Source organism: Nothobranchius furzeri, chromosome 7 (assembly GCF_043380555.1).
Source record: "Nothobranchius furzeri strain GRZ-AD chromosome 7, NfurGRZ-RIMD1, whole genome shotgun sequence".
NCBI lineage: Eukaryota > Metazoa > Chordata > Actinopteri > Cyprinodontiformes > Nothobranchiidae > Nothobranchius > Nothobranchius furzeri.
The window spans coordinates 69424030-69443582 of NC_091747.1; the positions used below are offsets into that span (position 1 = coordinate 69424030).

Sequence of the window (19553 nt, forward strand, 5' to 3'; positions counted from 1 at the left end):
ATTGTTCTGAGTGAAATCCAAAGTCTGCTCTTTCCAAGTGTCGGCACCTCACAGTGGAAGAAAACACTTGACAGTAGGAGGCTTAGAAGTTCTGGTCAGAAACAAACACGCTGATTGTGATGGAAGTTTTTATTGATCCTAAAGTAGAAATATGTTTTTATCTAAATGAAGTTCATGTTCTTGTTCCTTTTCCCCACATCATGTAGCCGGTATCACTCGTGGTGTAAATATAAAGGTATGGTGGTCTGTAACATCATGTGTCTGTGTTTCCTACAGATGTTCAACAGCTGGTGCTGGTTAAAGAAGAAGATCCTGAAGAACAGAGTGCTGGTGTGGACCAGCAGGACCCAGAACACCTCCACATAAAGGAGGAACAGGAGGAGCTCTGGACCAGTCTGGAGGGAGAGCATCTCTGTTTGAAGGAGGAGACTGAAGCTGTCGGGTCTCCTGTTACTGCTGTTTCTATAAAGAGTGAGGATGATGAAGAGAAACCTCTGGTCTCACAGCTTCATCAGCAGCAAATAGAAGACAGAGATGTTCCAACCAGCAGCTCAGCTGACCAGATGGCAGCAGAAACTGGTGGAGGAGCAGGAACTAGCAGGAACCCAGATCTGAACCCTCATGAACAAACATCTGATTCTTCAGAGACTGAAGTTAGTGGAGATGAAGATGATGATGATGTGAATCTGGACTCTGAGCTGTCAGACTCTGGGTCTGAAACTGGAGATGAAGATGATGACTGGAATGAGAGCAGGTCTTCTGAGTCAGATGGTAAGTCTGTCAACAAGTTCTTCACAAGTGGTCTCTCCAGAGACACGTGAGGGAGACGAGTCATCCAGCAGTCAGGTCTTCAGGCTGTTTGGTTCATAAGAAATGTGTTAGAGTGAAGCAACATGTAGACTCGTGCAGGAAAGTCCAGAAGAAACCTAAATCATTTAGTCATGATGACTGGAGAAAGGTTTACTACAAATGTAAACAAACAAATCACATGAGAGTCCACACATAGCAGCTGCTGTTGCCTCATCCCACCCATACTCTGCTTCTGGCCGCTAACAAGATGGCGCCTGTGTTTGGAATAGCCACAGGTCCGTTTCCACATTCCCGCCTGGCCACGGGGCAGCGCCGTGTCTCCGTCCATGTTTCCTCGGGTCTGTTTATCCTGGTTCTTCAGTGGTTTCCCTTCCTGTTCCCTCCATGAGTGGACTTGACACACCGTGGATCTGACCTGCTAACTCCAGCTGTTTCTGCTTCTGGCAGGATCCTGGTGTAGGTACCCAGGGAGTCCAGATGCTGCAGGATGAAGTGTAGAGCCATGCTGATGGTGTAACGTGATGGAAGTGGTTACTTTTACTGAATGATCAATAAGATGTGATATTCCATCTAATTATAAATGATCAATCTTATTGGTCTTTGAATGTTTGATTTAATACGACCTTAGGAACACACACTTCTTATTAATTCAGACAGATTCAAGAATGTAGTTTATAAAAATTAGTTTAATTGTATATTTCTAAACTAATGATTACATGACTGTTAGGGATTTTATCAATAACTAGGGATGCACCGATGGAGCGGCATTTGATCCCAATCGGCCGATAGAGCCCCTATCGGTTTTGATCGGAGTTTTCAAAATGGATCAAAGCAGACCGATCAGCCCATTTTAGATTAGGTTACATTTCCTTTATTCCCAGATTATGTAGTTTGTAGCACTCATTATAATGTTGTAGAAAATCTCTGGCCAATCCACGTGATCGGTATCGGTGATCAGCATTCTTTGATATCGGTATCGGTGATCAGCAAAAAACCTGATCGGTGCATCCCTATCAATAACCCAATACCTGCAGCTGGAGAGAGAGGAGAGACAATCAGCAGACAAGTCACCAAACTGCAATCAGGCAGAAACTCAAGGCAACTGACCCTGTGTGTGTGTGTGTGTGTGTGTGTGTGTGTGTGTGTGTGTGTGTGTGTGTGTGTGTGTGTGTGTGTGTGTGTGTGTGTGTGTGTGTGTGTGTGCGTGCGCGTGTGCGTGCGCGCGTGTGTGTGTGTGTGTGCGTGCGTGTGTGGATGCTTTCAGGCATAGAATAATACATTCAGTTAATAATAAACATAACATTTCCATAACATAATCCCTCCTGTTTATCCGAACAGGATAACCAAACAAAAAGAAAACAACAACACAAAGAACAAATAAAGTTAAATAATAAAGTAAAGAACAAATAAAATAATAAAACACGATAAGGCAAACACAACTGACAATAACATCAAACCGCAGTTTACAGATACAAGTGAGATAATGGAAATCAGTTAAATCGACGCCATCATAAACTAAAGCCGGGCGTACACCGTGCGACTTTTTCACTTTTTTGAGCCGATTTTCCAGTCGTTCGAGAATCCACGAGATCGGGGCGAGTTTTGCGTCAAGCGGTCGTGTAGTGTACAGGGGGTTACGAGAGGCGATTAACACCACGTGACCAGCTGCCGACCAGCAGTCGGGAGGTCGCACGGACTTCTGGTGTGTTTAATATTTCGCTCGTCCCTCGTGAGGGTATCGCATTGTTGAAGTGGCGCTGTGAGCAGCTGCGACCCAAAAAGTATCAGAACCGCTCACGGCGCATGCGCAATCCTGCATCAACACTGCTCGCCCGCTATTTCCCTAATAACACACGTTGTTCGTTTTTATTTCTACACATTTTTTTACTCACAAAGATTGTCAAGAAAGCGTGTTTGTCGTGTTCGTGTCAAATTAAACTGATCACTAAACACAGATTTACTTTCTTTATTTCGTTTTCCTCATCCAACCCCCATAAACCCCCGTGTGTCCTCCTGCAGCTCTCCCGAAGGACAACAGGCAAAACAAGACAAAAAAGTCTGACGTGTTGAGTAAAAACTGCTATTTTTAGCATATTTTTAGGGCCGACGTGTTGCTACCAGACGTACAGTGTGAGCAGTCAGGTCGCATCCGAGAACTGGGTCGTACAGTGTGAGCGCATGACTCGTGAGATCTGCTCTGCGAGGAAGTCGTACAGTTTGAGCTGAAGCTGAACGCTGCGAGTGAAAAAGTCGCACAGTGTACGCCCGGCTTAAAATGCAGCTGAGAACCTTTCTCATTAGTCTCCGATTATGAAGTGGAGATTGTGTGCAGCTGTGCGTACTCCATGTTTGATAGGTCACAAATCTACTTCGCATAAGTACATTTGTTTTGCTGAGCTAAAGTACGGTTTTAGTAAGGATTCTACGCAATGTTTGATAAATGAGACCCGAGGTTTGCCTCAGCTTCTGCCATAGTTAGAGCTGCATGAATTGATACTACCTGTTCCTCATTCACAGAAACAGTCGTGTGCGACCTGTAGCTTTAAATTCATCTGATGTTTCAATAAACTCTACTGATGTTTTCTGTATATTATATGGTTTTGCTAATCCTTCCCAATCTCTTTACAGGAACTGCTATACATTGTAGAATTGTTGCATCACAGTAAATTCATTTCAAGACGTGTGAAATAGCTCTTCTTTAAGCCGGGCGTACACTGTGCGACTTTTTCACTCACAGCGTTCAGCTTCAGCTCAAACTGTACGACTTCCTCGCAGAGCAGATCTCACGAGTCATGTGCTCACACTGTACGACCCAGTTCTCGCATGTGACCTGACTGCTCACACTGTACGTCTGGTAGCAACACGTCGGCCCTAAAAATATGCTAAAAATAGCAGTTTTTACTCAACACGTCAGACTTTTTTGTCTTGTCTTGCCTGTTCACCTTCGGGAGTGCTGCAGGAGGACACACAGGGATTTATGGGGGTTGGATGAGGAAAACGAAATAAAGAAAGTAAATCTGTGTTTTGTGATCAGTTTAATTTGACATGAACACAACAAACACGCTTTCTTGACAATCTTTGTGAGTAAAAAAAACGTGTAGAAACAAAAACGAACAGCGTGTGTTATTTGGGAAATAGCGGGCGAGCGGCGTTGATGCAGGATTGCGCATGCGCCGTGAGCGTTTCTGATACTTTTTGTGTCGCAGCTGCTCGCAGCGCCGCTTCAACAGTGCGATACCCTCACGAGGGACGAGCGAAATATTAAACACGCCAGAAGTCCGTGAGACCTCACGACTGCTGATCGGCAGCTGGTCACGTGGTGTTAATCGCCTCTCGTAACCCCCTGTACACTACACGACCGCTCGGCGCAAAACTCGCCCCGATGTCGTGGATTCTCGCACGAGTGGAAAATCGGCTCAAAAAAGTGAAAAAGTCGCACAGTGTACGCCCGGCTTTAGTCACATCCCGCCCTCACCACGCCCACTTACTGCCGTAAATAGTCAATGCAAAGTGCCTTGTGGATCTCATGCATATACATAAGCCGGCTGTTGCAGCACTCCACCAATGACATGGCGACTGTAGATCAAGGCAGATCAAGGAAGCGCTATTTCACAAGCAGAAGTTGAGGTACCTGTGGGTGAGGTGGAGAAATGAAAGGAAGTGCTTTTGCAAAACAAATAAGAGAAAATCCACGGAGTGGCACAGCGTTGCTGAAGCCGTCAATGCTGTGAGTTCTTCAGAGAGATCTGTGGCGTATATAAAAAAAATGGTCCAATCGGGATTCAATCCCCAGACTCCCGGGTAAAAGTCACATGTGCTAACCAGTCAGCCAAACGGAAATCTCTCTTAGCCAAGTAGCCAGGGCACATGATCAATCGGCTCACAGTGACAGGACACACACTGTCACAGACGCATGACATTTTGTCTCAATCTGTCCCCCTGCTGATATTCTGCATTCTGTATTATGCGCTTCAGGCTGTGTGTGTGTGTGTATGTGCGCGCAAACGTGTGTGTGAGTGTGCGCGCATGTGTGTGTACGCGTGCATGTGGGGGGTCTTGTTCTGAGTGAAAACAAAGCAGTACAAGTGATAATGCTGCAGAATTTCATAATTGTATCTTCTCAGCAGCAGCACTGCAGGTGCTCTCCATGTCCAACATGTGTGTAAGCCAGGTCCTTAGTCAACTTAAAGTTACGCACATTTTTCTGCTAAGTTTTCTTTCATAGATCCCAAAGTTTGCGTGGAAAGTTGCTTACGCAGTTTTCCGACCCCGTTTTGTGGGTAAGCAAGCTCGACAAATGAGGCCCCAGGTGTTTTTCAACAAAGGGCTTGTCCGTGGACTGAGAATCCCGGTTGAAGAATAGGCTGGAAAGGTTCGAGTTCTCATCCGTTGATCAGGATGGTTTCAGTCTTAAGTTGATGAGTTTCTTGAAGTCCAAGTCTGGAATGCAAGAATGGAGTTTGGGACGTGAAAGCGCACAGTTCAACTTCTCAATAGGGAGACGTCTGGGTCCATCCATGGCGTGTTGAGGTGGTTGTCCACCTGTCAGGGAGCTGATCCTGTCCCCAAAAAGTCCTTCTGATCCGTTGACCATGAAACCAGGTTGGAGATTGGGTGCAGGTGATTGAAGTAGTTCTCCTTTTCCAGCGTCTCTTCTTCGCTGTGTCCTGTCGTAGTTGCGTCCAGGGGGTCTTCAGCCGAGGTGGGTACAGGTTACGTTGTCATGTAATAATAATAATGTTAATGATAATTAGGGCTGCAGCTATCGAATATTTTTGTAATCGAGTACTCTAATAAATTACTCTTTTGCGTTTTTAAGCCATTGTATCAAATAGCATGTTATAAAATATGAAAGACCTGTTGAAATGAGAAAGCAGTTGCCAGTTATTCAAGTTTTATTCAAAATTAGTTTTCAAAACTTCGGCACTTCAACTTTACCTCACAGTAAACAAATGCGAGCGGCTGCGGCCCAAACAGCACCAGAACCGCTCACGGCGCAAACATGGCTCGCCAGCTATTTCCCTATTAACACACGTTAGTTTTAATTTCTACACTTTTTTGTCTCACTAACAAGGATTGTCGAAAGCGTGTTTGCCGTGGTTTTGTCAAATTATACTGATCACACAACATTTATTTACTTTCTTTCATTTTCCTCCCCCACTCATAAATACCCGTGTCCTCCTGCAGCAATCCTGAGGGACAACGGACATCAATAACAACACAGTAAAAAGTCTGACGTGTTGCTACCAGACATACGGTGTGAGCTGAAACTGAGTGCTACAAACGAAAAAGTCGCACAGTGTCCGCAGAATATATAGAAATACAGGCTAAAATGCATTATCTTGTAGAGGCTCTGAGTCCGCTTGCAGAAGTGACATTTACATGTGGATGTTTCCTGGTCAGGTTGCAGCATGGAGGATGTGGTGTTGTGGTAGGCTACATCCGTTTTACAGTATTTACACTGGACTACGTTTTCCGCCTTACGACGTGAAAAATGGTCTCACACCTTTGACATTTTCTGTCTTTTTCACACTCCACCGGGGTCCACATTGTCCGCCATGGCTTAAAAGAAAGTTAAGTTGCGTTCACTACTCGCGTGTGCATTCAGTGCAGTGTGTATGTGCGTCACTTATTTCGGTCCGGGTGAAACATGACCCCGGGCGATTGCAAAGCCATGAATTAATTAAACAAGAATTAAACGAAGCTTCGAGGCAGAGAATTTGACTCGAGGATTTTTTGTACTCGAATTATTCGAGGTACTCGAGGAATCTTTTCAGCCCTAATGTGGACTAATGATAATAAATCATAAATAAATTTTGGGGTTGATGTATTTACGCATATCCTTAGCCAGCAGTTTCAGGTAGGATTTAATGACGCCCGCTCTGGCCCCAGGTAAACATTTGACTATGGTTGCTGGAGTCTCTAATGCCACATTTCTGACTATGGAGCTGCCAATTACCAGAGTTGGGTTGTCAATGGGTGCGTCGCTGAGTGGCCCCAGCAGGGTCTAAAAAAATTTGGTCACAATCTATTTTTATCTGTCAATGTTTACTGCAGTTACGTTAATCACTTCAGACAAAAAGTTGGGTTGGGCATCATTTGAATTTGAACGATTCCCCTGTTTCAATTCCCGTTCCTAACAATTCCTGATTCTTTCAAGGTCAAAAACATTACATTTTTCAAATGAGCCAACTAACCACAGGTCCTACTTGGACTTTAATTCTACAGTATGAACAATAACATCACCTTTATGTAGACTAAAACATTTTCAAAAGAGAAAATTAAGAAAGACCATTTGTGTGTGTTTATTTCTGATCTTAACTCACAGCCTTCTACTCACAACCAATGTGAAGAAGCCTCTAGGATGAGAAGTAGAACGTCTTCAAGATAACTAGAAATTTCCAGCAGTTTTTTATAGTAAAGCTCAGGATGATCATGTCCAGGATGACAGTGAATCTTCACCTAATGCAGGAAATGTGAGCAGAACTGGAAGAAATCTAGGTCACAGCCCTCATTTGAAGACATGAGGTCTGCATGGTGTTCCTATCAAATGGCTGTATAAAAAGCAAAATCCACTTTTTTTTATCTGATATTATTAGCTCTAATGAGCATAACCTAAGAGTACTATTTTCTACCGTGGATGAGATTTTAAATCCTTCGTGTGCAGGTGGACTTAAAGCCTCTTCGACTACTGCTGAGAGGTTTCTGACATAATTTATAGGCAAAGCTGAAACTATTCAAGCTCAAATTCCCCAGCAATTTAGTTTTATTGATGAAGATATCTGTTTTGATTCAACTACTTAGAATTCTTTTGACTCTGTATCTCCAGATATGTTGGATGAAATTGTTGGAAGGATGAAACCATCCAGCTCTGCACTTGACATCATTCCATCCTCTATTGTTAAGAACGTTTGGCCAGCTATTTCAAATAAGGTTCATAATGTAGTCAACTCTAGTCTGCAGTGTGGGGAAGTTCCAAAGAGTCTGAAAAGATCTGTAATCAAACCCCTTCTTAAGAAACCCGGTCTTGATGTCTCGATATCATCGACCTATTTCTACGCTGCTATTTCTTTCTAAGGTTCTCGAGAAAGTCGTTTTAAAGCGATGGGTTGTAATTTTCTCCAGATTAATGAGTCTAAAACTGAGTTGATTATGTTTGCACCAAGTGGTGCTCCTGTAGTTACTCAGTCTCATATGGTGCAAAGGATGTTGTGTCTAATTTGGGTGTTAAGACTGATTCTTAGCTGAAATTTGATGTTCAAGTCAATAATGTGGTTCAAGTACGCTTTTTTCACCTAAAGAATCTTTATATGTCCTTTTTGATGAGGAATCGTTTTGAGAAGCTTATTAATGCATTTAATGCATTTTGTTTAGACTACTGCAATAGTCTTTACTTGGGTGTTGATCATGGATGTATTGCTAGGCTGCAGCTAGTTCAAAATGCTGCGGCCTGTCTTTTGACTGGCACTTGTGGACATGATCATATCACACCAGTTGTTGCTTCTCTGCATTGGATCCCAGTTCAGTTCTGTGTTCAATTTAAGATTTTGGTTCTGGCCTACAAATGTTTAAATGACCTTGCTCTTAGCTCTTTATCAGGAATTCTAGTGCCAAATGTCCCATCTTGTGGATTAAAGTCAGCTGACCTAGTGAGCAGAACTAACTGTCATCACAAGATGCTGATCTAGCAGCATGATGCTCATTATTATTTTATGGGTTACAGACGAGTGTTGATGCTCTGTGTTTTTATTTCTGCAGCGAGCCTTACAATCTCACCTCAGTCCACCCACAGTTTCTTCTTATAACACGTATTACATTTGCTGTTTTGACGCATTTTAATGAGCTTCCTCCGCGCCGTGATTTTGTTGTAGGATACAAACTTTACAGCACTCTCACGGAGTAAAGGTTCGGCAGATATGTTTATTTACATTTTTGCCGCTGCGCGCTTTCAGTGTTAGGGAAAGGAAGGGAGGGGCCGACTCGATGCTGCTGTCAGGGTATCTCTAGGCTCCACAGTAGCAGCGACGGACGGCTGGTTTTACCGGCTCTGAGAGGCGTTAATTAGAATTTGCAGATAGCGTTTTTTTTCCTTCTACCAATCACATAGTGATGTCTGGACTTAAAAGCAACTCATTAGATTCATAGTTATTTGTAAAAGCAATGCATTACTATAAATAGTAATGTGTTTACCAACATTGGTTATTTATATTACTGATTGCAAAAACACCCCTAGGTATTTTGTCTTCTCTTTTTACTAAATATTTTTATTTGATATATTTCTGCTTGGTTTACTGCAGATTCAAGGAATAGAGGGGAGATGGATGAGAAACCTCTGCTCTTACATTTCCACAACCATCAAATGAAAGACGGAGGTGTCCCAACCAGCAGCTTGGCTGGGCTGATGACAGCAAAAGTTGGTGGAGGAGCAGAAACTAGCAAGAACCTAGATCTGGACCCTAATGAAAATACATCAGATTCTTCAGAGATTGAAGTTGGTGGAGAAGATGAAGATGATTTGAATCTAGACTCTGAGCGTTCATACTCTGGACCTGAAACTGGAAACAGAGACCATGGCTGTAATGAGAACAAGTCTTCGGAGTCAGATATTAAGACAGTCAACAAATCATTTAGCTGCCCTGTGTGTGGTATACAGTTCCTCCACAAGTGGTCTCTTCAGAAACATGTGAGAGTGACAAGTCATTCAGCAGTAAAGTCTTCAGAGTGTTCGGTTACTACAAAATGTGTGAAAGAGAAGCAACATGGAGGCTCATGCAGAAAAGTCCAGAAACAACCGAAATCATTTAGTTGTGATGCCTGTGGGAAAAGATTTAGCCAAAAGCCCAGTTTAACCCATCATATGAAAGGCCACACCGGGCAGAAGCCTATTGCGTGTGACCTCTGTGGACAAAGATTTGGCCATAAAAAAGTTTAAACACACACATAAGAGTCCACACAGGAGATAAGCCTTTTGCCTGTGAGCTCTGTGGATACAGATGTACCCAAAAGGCAAATTTAAACAATCACATGAAAGTCCACACAGGAGAGAAGCCTTTTGCTTGTGAGCTCTGTGGTCAAAGATTTAGCCACAAAAATAGTTTAAACGTCCACATGAGAGTCCACACAGGAGAGAAACCTTTTGCCTGTGAGCTCTGTGGTCAAAGATTTAACCGTAAAGATCATTTAAACGGCCACATGAAAGTCCACACAGGAGAGAAACCTTTTGCCTGTGAGCTCTGTGGAAAAAGATTTAGCCATAAAAATAATTTAAACAAACACATGAGAGTCCACACAGGAGACAAACCTTTTGCCTGTGAGCTCTGTGGATACAGATGTACCCAAAAGGCAAATTTAAACGATCACATGAAAGTCCACACAGGAGAGAAACCTTTTGCCTGTGAGCTCTGTGGACAAAGATTTAGCCATAAAAATAATTTAAACGATCACATGAAAGTCCACACAGGAGAGAAGCCTTTTGCTTGTGAGCTTTGTGGTCAAAGATTTAGCCATAAAAATAGTTTAAATGTCCATATGAAAGTCCACACAGGGGAGAAACCTTTTGCCTGTGAGCTCTGTGGTCAAAGATTTAGGCGTAAAGATCATTTAAACGACCACATGAAAGTCCACACAGGAGAGAAACCTTTTGCCTGTGAGCTCTGTGGACAAAGATGCAGCCATAAAAATAATTTAAACAAACACATGAGAGTCCACACAGGAGAGAAACCTTTTGCCTGTGAGCTCTGTGGACAAAGATTTAGCCGAAAACATAGTTTAAACGACCACATGAGAGTCCATACAAGAGAGAAACCTTTTGCCTGTGAGCTCTGTGGATACAGATGTACCCAAAAGGCAAATTTAAATGATCACATGAAAGTCCACACAGGAGAGAAGCCTTTTGCCTGTGAGCTCTGTGGTCAAAGATTTAGCCATAAAAATAATTTAAACAAACACATGAGAGTCCACACAGGAGAGAAACCTTTTGCCTGTGAGCTCTGTGGTCAAAGATTTAGCCGTAAAGATCATTTAAACGACCACATGAAAATCCACACAGGAGAGAAGCCTTTTGCCTGTGAGCTCTATAGATAAAGATTTAGCCCAAAAATAGTTTAAACACACACTTGAAAGTCCACACAGAAGAGAAACCTTTTGCCTGTAAGCTCTGTGGACAAAGATTTAGCCGAAAGACACATTTAAAGAGACATACGAGCATCCACACAAGACTCGAGGGATTTATTTAACTGTACTTCCAAAATTACTATTTAGTTTTTTTACAACCTTAATATTAGTCTTGTACCTCTGCTCTACTGTCGTTGATCAAGTCCGTACTCGGCCCTTGAGCCACCTCTTCTTTTGATTTTCTTTTTCAAATCTCCTTTGTTTTTTAAACTCAGATCTTAACCAAACATTTGAGATGTTCATTCATGAATTCTGAATACAAAAAAACATTACTTAAAGATCAAGAAAAAACTGTTATACCCTCCTGTATTTAAGAAACAGACAAGACAACGAGCCCATGATGGTTGTAGTACATAACCCACTGTCGGCAACAAGATGGTGCCTGTGCTTGCCTTAGCCGCAGTCACTGGCCACTTTTTCAAACTTTTCTCCACTAACCTCCTCTTTTCCACCTTGCTCCTGTCTGCGATCCTCTTCAGTAGTGTCCCTGCTACTGTAGGAGCTAAAAGCAGTGTTTTGTGTACTGCATGTTGACATGTTGCTTATCAATGCCAGCCGGTTATCAGGCAGCCCAGCTGCTGAGTACATGCTCCAAAAACATGTTGATCTGCCCAGCTTATGTAAGTTTCAACTACTTTTGACCATATTAGGATGTGGAAGTAGCACCCCATCATTTCTCAGAATCAAAAGGGAGGTGGGGGTTGAATAGTATAACTGATGCTGCGTGGTGTAGGGGAGTGGGCTTTTGCAGAAGGATCTCCAGCCGAGGTGGTTAGATCGAAGCTGGACGCTGTCCCCTGTGAAGTGTTGGTGATGTATGGATGAGTTGTGTAAATAAATGCCCCCCGCTGAGTTTGGACAAAACCTGTCTCCTTCTTGTTTTTGATAAGGAAAAAGAACCACATTTGGCGACCACGAAGCGGGAAGTAGAGGTGTGCTCTTCGGATCGTTTCGCAGCCCACGGAATAAACTTCTGGGCCCTAGGTAAGAACAGTTTTTGTTCAATTTTGGAGTTATTCCGTGGACTGAGAACTGGTCTGAGAGAAAAAACATGCCCTTCTCATAAATTAGAAGTTATAATAACAAGAAGAGGCATTTGTCCAGAGCAGCGGTGAAATTATTCACACATGTGTGAAGTCAGCTGAGTCATTTTGATGACGGACAAAGTTTAAAGTGACAAATTAAAAGCTGGGACAGCGAGAATTGGAATAGAATTTGACAGCTGATAAAAAAAAAGTCCAGGGAGGACAAGTAATAGGTCGACAATTGAGATCCAGTATGCCCCGGTGAGGCCGGGATAAGATTGGGATCTGAGAAAAAGCGCTGAAGTTGTGACAGATAAGCTTGCCAGTAATTCGGTTGAATCCTCGGGGATTGGTAAATTTCATGAGTTTTTGGCAAAGATATGTTTGACGTCAGAGTTTGCAGCAAAGTGGCTGTAAACAACTCTAGAGCTCAGAAATTGTTTGTTTGTGTGAGTGTGTTTGTGAGAGAAGTTTTGTGGGTGGGACAGGCGTGTGAGATAAGCGTGTGTGTGTGGAGGAGATAAGAGTGTGTGCGAGTTGAGAAGTGGGTGCGTGAGTTGAGAAGGTGTGTCAGGCGCCAGAGAATTAGAGGAAAAAAGAAAAACAAAGGAGTAATACAGATCAATATTGTTCACTGCAGTGCTATATTTTGATGTTTAATGTTATACAAATTTCAAAGTCTGTGATCTTGTTCTGATTAGTCTTTAAACAGAAAACCAGAAGTTAAAATAATTAGTTTTAGAGTGACATATATATAAATAAAAATATATGCTGAAGTGCACAAGCATGATAACTATTTTTACCAGCTGGGTAATGTGAAATATGAGAAATATAGATTATGATTAATAAATAAATAATAATGTTTATGCGTGTTGAGTGTGTGGCATAAAATGATGCTTCGGTGTCAAATTGCTTTGAAGTGTGTTTTTCTTATCTCTATGCAAGTGTGAAAGCTTTGCTGTGTGTGGTTGTTTTACTCGTGAAAGGTCAAATACTCTGATCTTGTTTGGGCTGTTGCTTGGATGAACTGGAGAGAAGCTGATTCTTCTTCTGCTGATTCGGTCTCTCTTGTGGTTGACTTTTTCCTGTGTTGTGATGTTATAAAGCTGTATGAGAGTTGCTAAAATCTGAAGGCTGAATGCTCTTGGGTGTCGTCAGCGTGTTCGTTTCTCCGTAGACACCCTGAGCTGTCAGACCCAAGTTTAGACTGAGCAGAGGGGCCAGTCCAGAAGCGCAAAGCTCCACCTACAAGCTGTCCTCTCCATACACACGCACAGACACAGAAGTACAGAGGCGATCCCGCCTCTGACTCCACCTCTGTGTGTGGATAGGTTGGTGAGCCAGAGGGCGTAGAGAAACCCCACCCTGTGGGCTGAGTTTTGCTCACACACAAGCTTGAGATTCAGCATAAGGCTATTTTTAGCCTGCCACTGCACAGCTGCTGAGGAAAAAAAAAAAAAAAAAAGAAAAAAAGGGAAAATAATACATATTGAATCCAGATTTAAAAGGTTCACCTATAAAAACTTTCAGGCATTAAGTTTTTCTTTCAACAATAACTAAAGCTTTTGAACTAACTTTACTTTAGTGTTACATCAGAAGAGATTTGATTTTAAGGCATTTACAATAAGAAGATAAATTGTTCAACATTTGTGTAAACAGAGCAATAACAGATTACTCAAGACCACAGCATCATATGTCACCAGTATCTGTTTCAACTTTCAATTCTTGTGTTATTTTCAGGAGATTATAAATAAACAAACTAGTCAACTAATCAAAGGAATAATAGTGTCTGTGAAACTTCAAAATGTCTGTCACGCCAGCAGGAATTTTGGGAGCAAAGAATCCTACTTTAGCAAAAGAGATAAAGCACATGTCAGAGAAGTGGTCAAAACGGACGAGAAAACTATGCAATCCGTGGCCATCTGAAGGCACTTTTGACGTAGTGGCGTGCGATAATTTGGAATTGAGAATTCAGGATCATAAAGCAGATGGGTCCAAGAAAAGACAGCAGAAAAGAGAAAAGGAAATTCAGATCCTGGATTTATTCAGGAATGAAGGAAAGATTTACAGACAGAATTTTAAACAGGCCATCCTTAAAATGAAAGACAAAGTGGACAAACCCCAGAAGGAAGTGAAGGCCCCATCAGAAGAGGGCCTGTATCCCCTTTTGGGAACCGTTACAATTACGGGAGATTTTGATTTGCGCGACACATTCGACAAAGGTCCTAAGGGTTTAGATGTTGACAATGCAATTTTAAAATTAACAACATCACAGCAATCAGATGAAGCACCTGGCAAAGAAAAGCATGCAAAAGGAAGTGAGGAAAGAGAATTCGAACAAACAACTCCACCTCGTGGAACGCATCCAAAATATTGCAGTACAGAACGTCGAGCGGTAAGGGAAGAAGGACGAAGGGAGATTGATTGTTTTGCAGAACATAAGGATTTTTTGAAAAGGCAACCGAAGGCTAACTCATACTGGATTGACCTTGAGAACAAGGATGAGGATGTACATGATGAGCTAAACGATGTTGACCAAATTATACAGGACATATCTGAAGGCCTGCGGAAATCCTTAAATCACATCACAGGCACACATTCAGATGAGGTTAGTGAGAACACCACTAGCACAAGCAAGGAGAAAAATTTCAAGCCTTTTTACAAACCAGGCATTCACTCACCAGAGCGTGGTGACCCAAATACAGGTCTGACTCAGGAGAAGGAAAAACCAGGTCCTAGCAGCGAAAGCCGTGAGCTGAGACCCAGACATGACTTAAAACCACCTATTCGATACACTAATAATGGTCAGTACCCAATTTTAATTAAGGGCACAAGAGCTAATTATATTCCCTGGCAGAGCCTCGACCTCACTGGTTTGGTTTCACGGCTGCCCCACATTCAAGATGGCGCGGGAAGGTGGATTGGGGCCTTCGAACAGGAGACAACTGGGCTAATGCTTGCCCTTGGAGATCTCAAAGCTATTTTGGCTCGAGTTGTTGGGACATCAGCTATGGGAACATTGCTAGCATCCAATGGAGTCCAATGGATGCTGGACCCAATGGCTGACGGCACGGAGTTTAACACATACAGAAATGCACTCTGGAACATACTAAGAGCAGCATATCCCAACAGGATTGACCCCAAAGCTTTGAAAGGTGAGCCACTTTCAGAGACTGAGAGTCCTGCGTCATTTGTTGACAGGCAGCTCAGACGGTGGAAGCTGGAGACGGAGGAGGGTCCTGAGGGGACGCCGATAATGACTTCTCTGTTCCGAACATCCCTGATTTCTGCTCTCCCGACTCCTGTGCGAGACAAACTGGAGGATGTTGTGGGACTGGACTCAATGCCACATGTGCAGTTCAGAGACCATGTAGTCCACGCAGTGGACCGCTATCGGAAAGACAATAACAAAATGATTGAGCAAGAAAAGTGCGCTCAGAGAAAACTCACGCAGTTGCACATAAATGATCTCCAGCACAAGGCGAAGACCCAGGCGGCAGTGGAGAAAAGTGACAGCAAGAGTGACAGTCAAACTCAAGCATTGCAGACAGCTGTGGCCCCGCCTCAAACTCCATCTCAACCGGTTATCAATGTCTACCCAAACCAGTATGGTAGACAGCAGCCCGGACCACAGAGACGATTTCCAAATCGTTTCCCCAATCGCTACCCAACCCGACAAGGCTGGGTGCAGCAGAACCGACCCCCACTTCCAGGTTCATGTTGGGGGTGTGGCCAGATGGGTCACCTGTATCGAGACTGTCCGAATCCAATTCCAAACCCTGAATGGTCTGGGCGTGGTCGTGGAACACGACCAAACCGGGGAAGAGGAGGTCCAGTTAATCCATGGGCAGCACAACAAGGATTCTAGGGATGCCCGGAGGGCCCTGGGGGGGAGGAGCAACTACCAATTTTAATAGCTAACGCCAATAAAGAACCAGTGATCAATGTTAAAATAGAAGGCAAATCGGTCCCAATGTTAGTAGATACTGGGGCAACCTACTCATGCATAAAATCAAATTATGCAACTCATCTCCCCATGTCTGAGAAAAGCGTAAAGACAACAGGGTTCTCGGGAACAAAACAAATAAACCCCTTAACAGCTCCAGTAAGACTAGCAGTTGATGACAGTGAAATCGTAATTCCAATTCTGATTTCAGACCAAACTCCAGTTAATCTACTAGGAAGAGATGCATTGTGTAAACTAAAAACAAAAATCTGGTGCACACCAGAAGGAATTTATGTAGATAGCTCTGGAATAAACTTTCAAATGACTGCTCAGACAGAATACGCTAAGGTCTACTGGCTTGGTGACATTAACAAGCCAGTCTCAGAGATGTTTCAACAGTGGGAAAAATTTATTGAAGCTCAAATTCCAGAAGCTACTGCACCGTTCAGTGACTATCACTGCACAATGACTTATGATCCATCATGCAGTAGAATCTTTGAAGAAAAATGGGACAAAGAAACAAAAGACTTGCACGTTAGGCTAGTGTCACAATACATCGTGATAGGACAGCAAGGTGCAGCTGTGAATGTGGAAGAAAACCCATTTATTGAAAAATGGCACACTGTGCCAGAATCAGCACCACACATTACCTTAATGGTAAACAAAGGCTTTGGGTCAAGAGATCTTGGACCAATGATGTTAACAGCAACTAAAACAGAGTGGCAGAAAACAGATAACCCGCTAATCTATACTACAAAAAATGCAGAAATGATTAAAATTCTCTGCGGCGGCACCATGATGTCAAAACCACAGGTTGTAACAGTCGCAAACAAAAAACACATGCAAGGTGTAGCAGAATCAGAAACAGTTCAAAACAAGTTGAAAGCCAACATGCTAAAACAAGTTCCAGACCAGCTATGGTCTAAACATGACACGGATGTTGGACTGGTAACATCGGCAACTCCAGTTCAAGTGGAATTGAAGCCAAATGCAAGACTGCCTTATCGACCCCAATACCCACTAAAGCCAGAAGCAGAAGAGGGTATAAATGCAACTATTGAAGGTCTAATTCAAGCAGGAGTACTAAAAGAAACCTATAGCACATGTAACACTCCAATTCTGCCAGTGCTAAAAGCAGACAAGCTCAAGTACCGACTGGTACATGATTTAAGAGCTGTAAATGAAGTGATCACTGACTTTGACGCAGATGTGCCAAACCCAAGCACATTACTGAGTAACATTGATGGGGAAGCTAAATACTTCACGGTAATTGATCTGTGTTCAGCATTTTTTAGCATCCCATTGGCCAAAGAATCACAATATCTTTTTGCTTTCACGTTTCGTGGGAGACAGCTCACGTACAGAAGGCTACCACAAGGGCTAAAACACAGTCCACACATCTTTAATCAGATTTTGAAACAGAGCCTCGAAGGCATCGAGGTGAACAGCACTGTGATTCAGTATGTTGATGACCTACTGATTTGCGCACGAACAATCGATGATTGTCATCGTGACTCCATTAAAGTCCTACAGAAGTTAGCTCGGGGAGGACACAAAGCCTCTCTAACAAAGCTTCAGTACTGCCAACCACAGGTAGAGTACCTAGGGAGAGTAATCTCCCATGGGACTGTCGCCATCTCACCAGAACACGTGGAAGGTGTGAGCAAAGCTCCACAACCACAAACTGTTGGACAAATGATGACATTTCTGGGAATGACTGGTTTCAACTCCGAGTGGATTGAAAACTATGCTGAAAAAACCGCACCACTTAGGGCACTGATTAAAGATGCTGGAAGTGAGTCTTTAAAATCGACTCTAAAATGGACAAATGAAGCTAAGATAGCTTTTGAAACCATCAAACAAGACATGCAAACTGCGCCAAGTTTAGCAACACCTGACTACACAAAACCATTTTTGCTGTACGTCGCAAACAGACATGACATGTATGCCTCTGCAGTGTTAATGCAGGACACATGCAGTGGACGTCGGAAACAACCTATTGCGTACTACAGTGCAAAACTTGACAATGTGGCACAGGGATGGCCCCCTTGTTATCAAGGATTGGCTGCTTTGCATTATGCTTATGAGAAAGCCTCAGTGATAACAATGGGATATCCTGTGACCATCTACACACATCACAAAATATCTGAACTAATCAACCGAGGGAAGTTTGTGTTAAACCAAGCAAGATGCCTGCAGTATATGCCACTACTGACATATCCTGACGTTGTCATAAAGAGGTGTACCGCAGCAAACCCTGCTAACAGTGTTCCCTTTGAGTTTGAAGGAGAACCACATTGCTGCATAGCCGAGGTATCTAGATACACTAAGCTAAGGCCTGATTTGGAATCTACCCCTTTCGACCAATCTGATGTCACCTATTTTGTTGATGGTTCATGTTTTAGAGACTACTTAGGAAACCATGCAGCGTTTGCTGTTGTGGAAAAAGTAGATGACAGATTTGAAACAGTAAAAGCTGAAAAGTGTAACCAACCCTGTTCTGCGCAGCTAGCGGAACTCAAAGCCCTGACCGAAGCTTGCAAGTTGGCAAGTGGCCAGGTAGCAACTATTTACACTGACTCTGCATACGCCCATGGTGTTTGTCACCTGTTTGGAAGTGTGTGGAGACAAAGAGGTTTTAAGAAGACGGATGGTACACCCATCCTTCATGGAAAGCAGATCAACGAGCTGATCTCAGCAATGATGCTTCCATCGAAACTGGCCATTGTAAAGTGCCCTGCGCACCGCAAGGGTAACTGTGATGTCATCAGAGGCAACAATGCAGCAGATGAGGCGGCAAAATCTGCCTCCAGGTGTGAAGAAGCCATTTTGGCTCCTACACTACCATCTCCTATGATCGCCAGAATCTTTTGTCCTTCCGTTCGTTCACGATCGCCCAAGATGCACCGGGGACGTACCTCCCTGTTTGTTTATCTGAGTGGCGCACTGGCCTGGAGCCAAACGAGGGTCCCGACCTGCGCGCCTCCAGCGTGTTTGTCCGGTCTCGGGAAAACGTCAGAGGAAAAGAGGTAAACGAGCAGGAATCCAGGTGAGAATAAGACTTCTCTTAAAGCGTGGTTTATCTAGTAAACATCGGCGTGATCTTCTAGCTTCTCTTCCTTTGTTTGGTGACTTGAGCGCCACTTCCGCATTCCCGCCAGGCCGCGTTGCGGCGCGGTTCATCCGTCCAAGTTTTTTAAGGTGGGTTTATCCTCATTCCTCTGGTTTCTCCTGCGGTTCCCTCCATAAGTGGTTTTTATAAACACCGTGGATCTAACCCTGCTAATTTACGTCCACTAACTCCAGCTGTTTCTGTAGTTTCTGATTCCTCCATCTCACTCAGCATGGCTCTATTAAATACCCGCTCTGTTAACAATAAGTCCTTCCTGCTCAATGATCTAATTCTCTCTAAAAACCTGGATTTTCTGTTTCTGACTGAAGTTTAGCAGCAAGCATCTGATTATTCTGCTCTGATTGAACTCTGCCCGAGTGGTTATTCTTTTCTTAGCCAGCCCCGGGGTTCTGGTCGTGGTGGAGGCCTAGCTGTTGTTTTCAGAGACCATCTTCCATATAGCTCTCCAACCTCTGGTCACTTTGCT

At 43.3% G+C, this 19553-nt stretch overlaps 2 protein-coding genes across 2 annotated transcripts in view; both read left to right on the forward strand.

Annotated features, from left to right (window-relative positions):
• LOC139061573 (gastrula zinc finger protein XlCGF7.1-like) overlaps nt 1–9742 on the forward strand; it is a 10575-nt gene extending 833 nt beyond the window's left edge. Inside the window, exons 1-2 of the mRNA XM_070553667.1 lie at nt 1–771; nt 9108–9742. The exon at nt 1–771 is cut by the window's left edge and continues 833 nt beyond it. Of these exons, the coding sequence (XP_070409768.1) occupies nt 564–771; nt 9108–9742 (843 nt within the window). The 5' untranslated portion in view covers nt 1–563. The remainder of the gene's footprint in view (nt 772–9107) is intronic.
• Nucleotides 9743–9834: 92 nt separating this feature from the next.
• LOC139070777 (gastrula zinc finger protein XlCGF57.1-like) lies at nt 9835–11847 on the forward strand. Its single transcript, XM_070553666.1, has one exon. The coding sequence runs from the start codon at nt 9835–9837 to the stop codon at nt 10891–10893; it is 1059 nt and encodes a 352-aa protein (XP_070409767.1). The 3' UTR covers nt 10894–11847.
• The last annotated feature ends 7706 nt before the right edge of the window (nt 11848–19553 follow it).

What these genes read in the sequence shown, in the direction of transcription:
- LOC139070777 (XM_070553666.1), top strand. Translation starts at nt 9,835, where the DNA reads ATGAAAGTCCACACAGGAGAGAAGCCTTTTGCTTGTGAGCTCTGTGGT.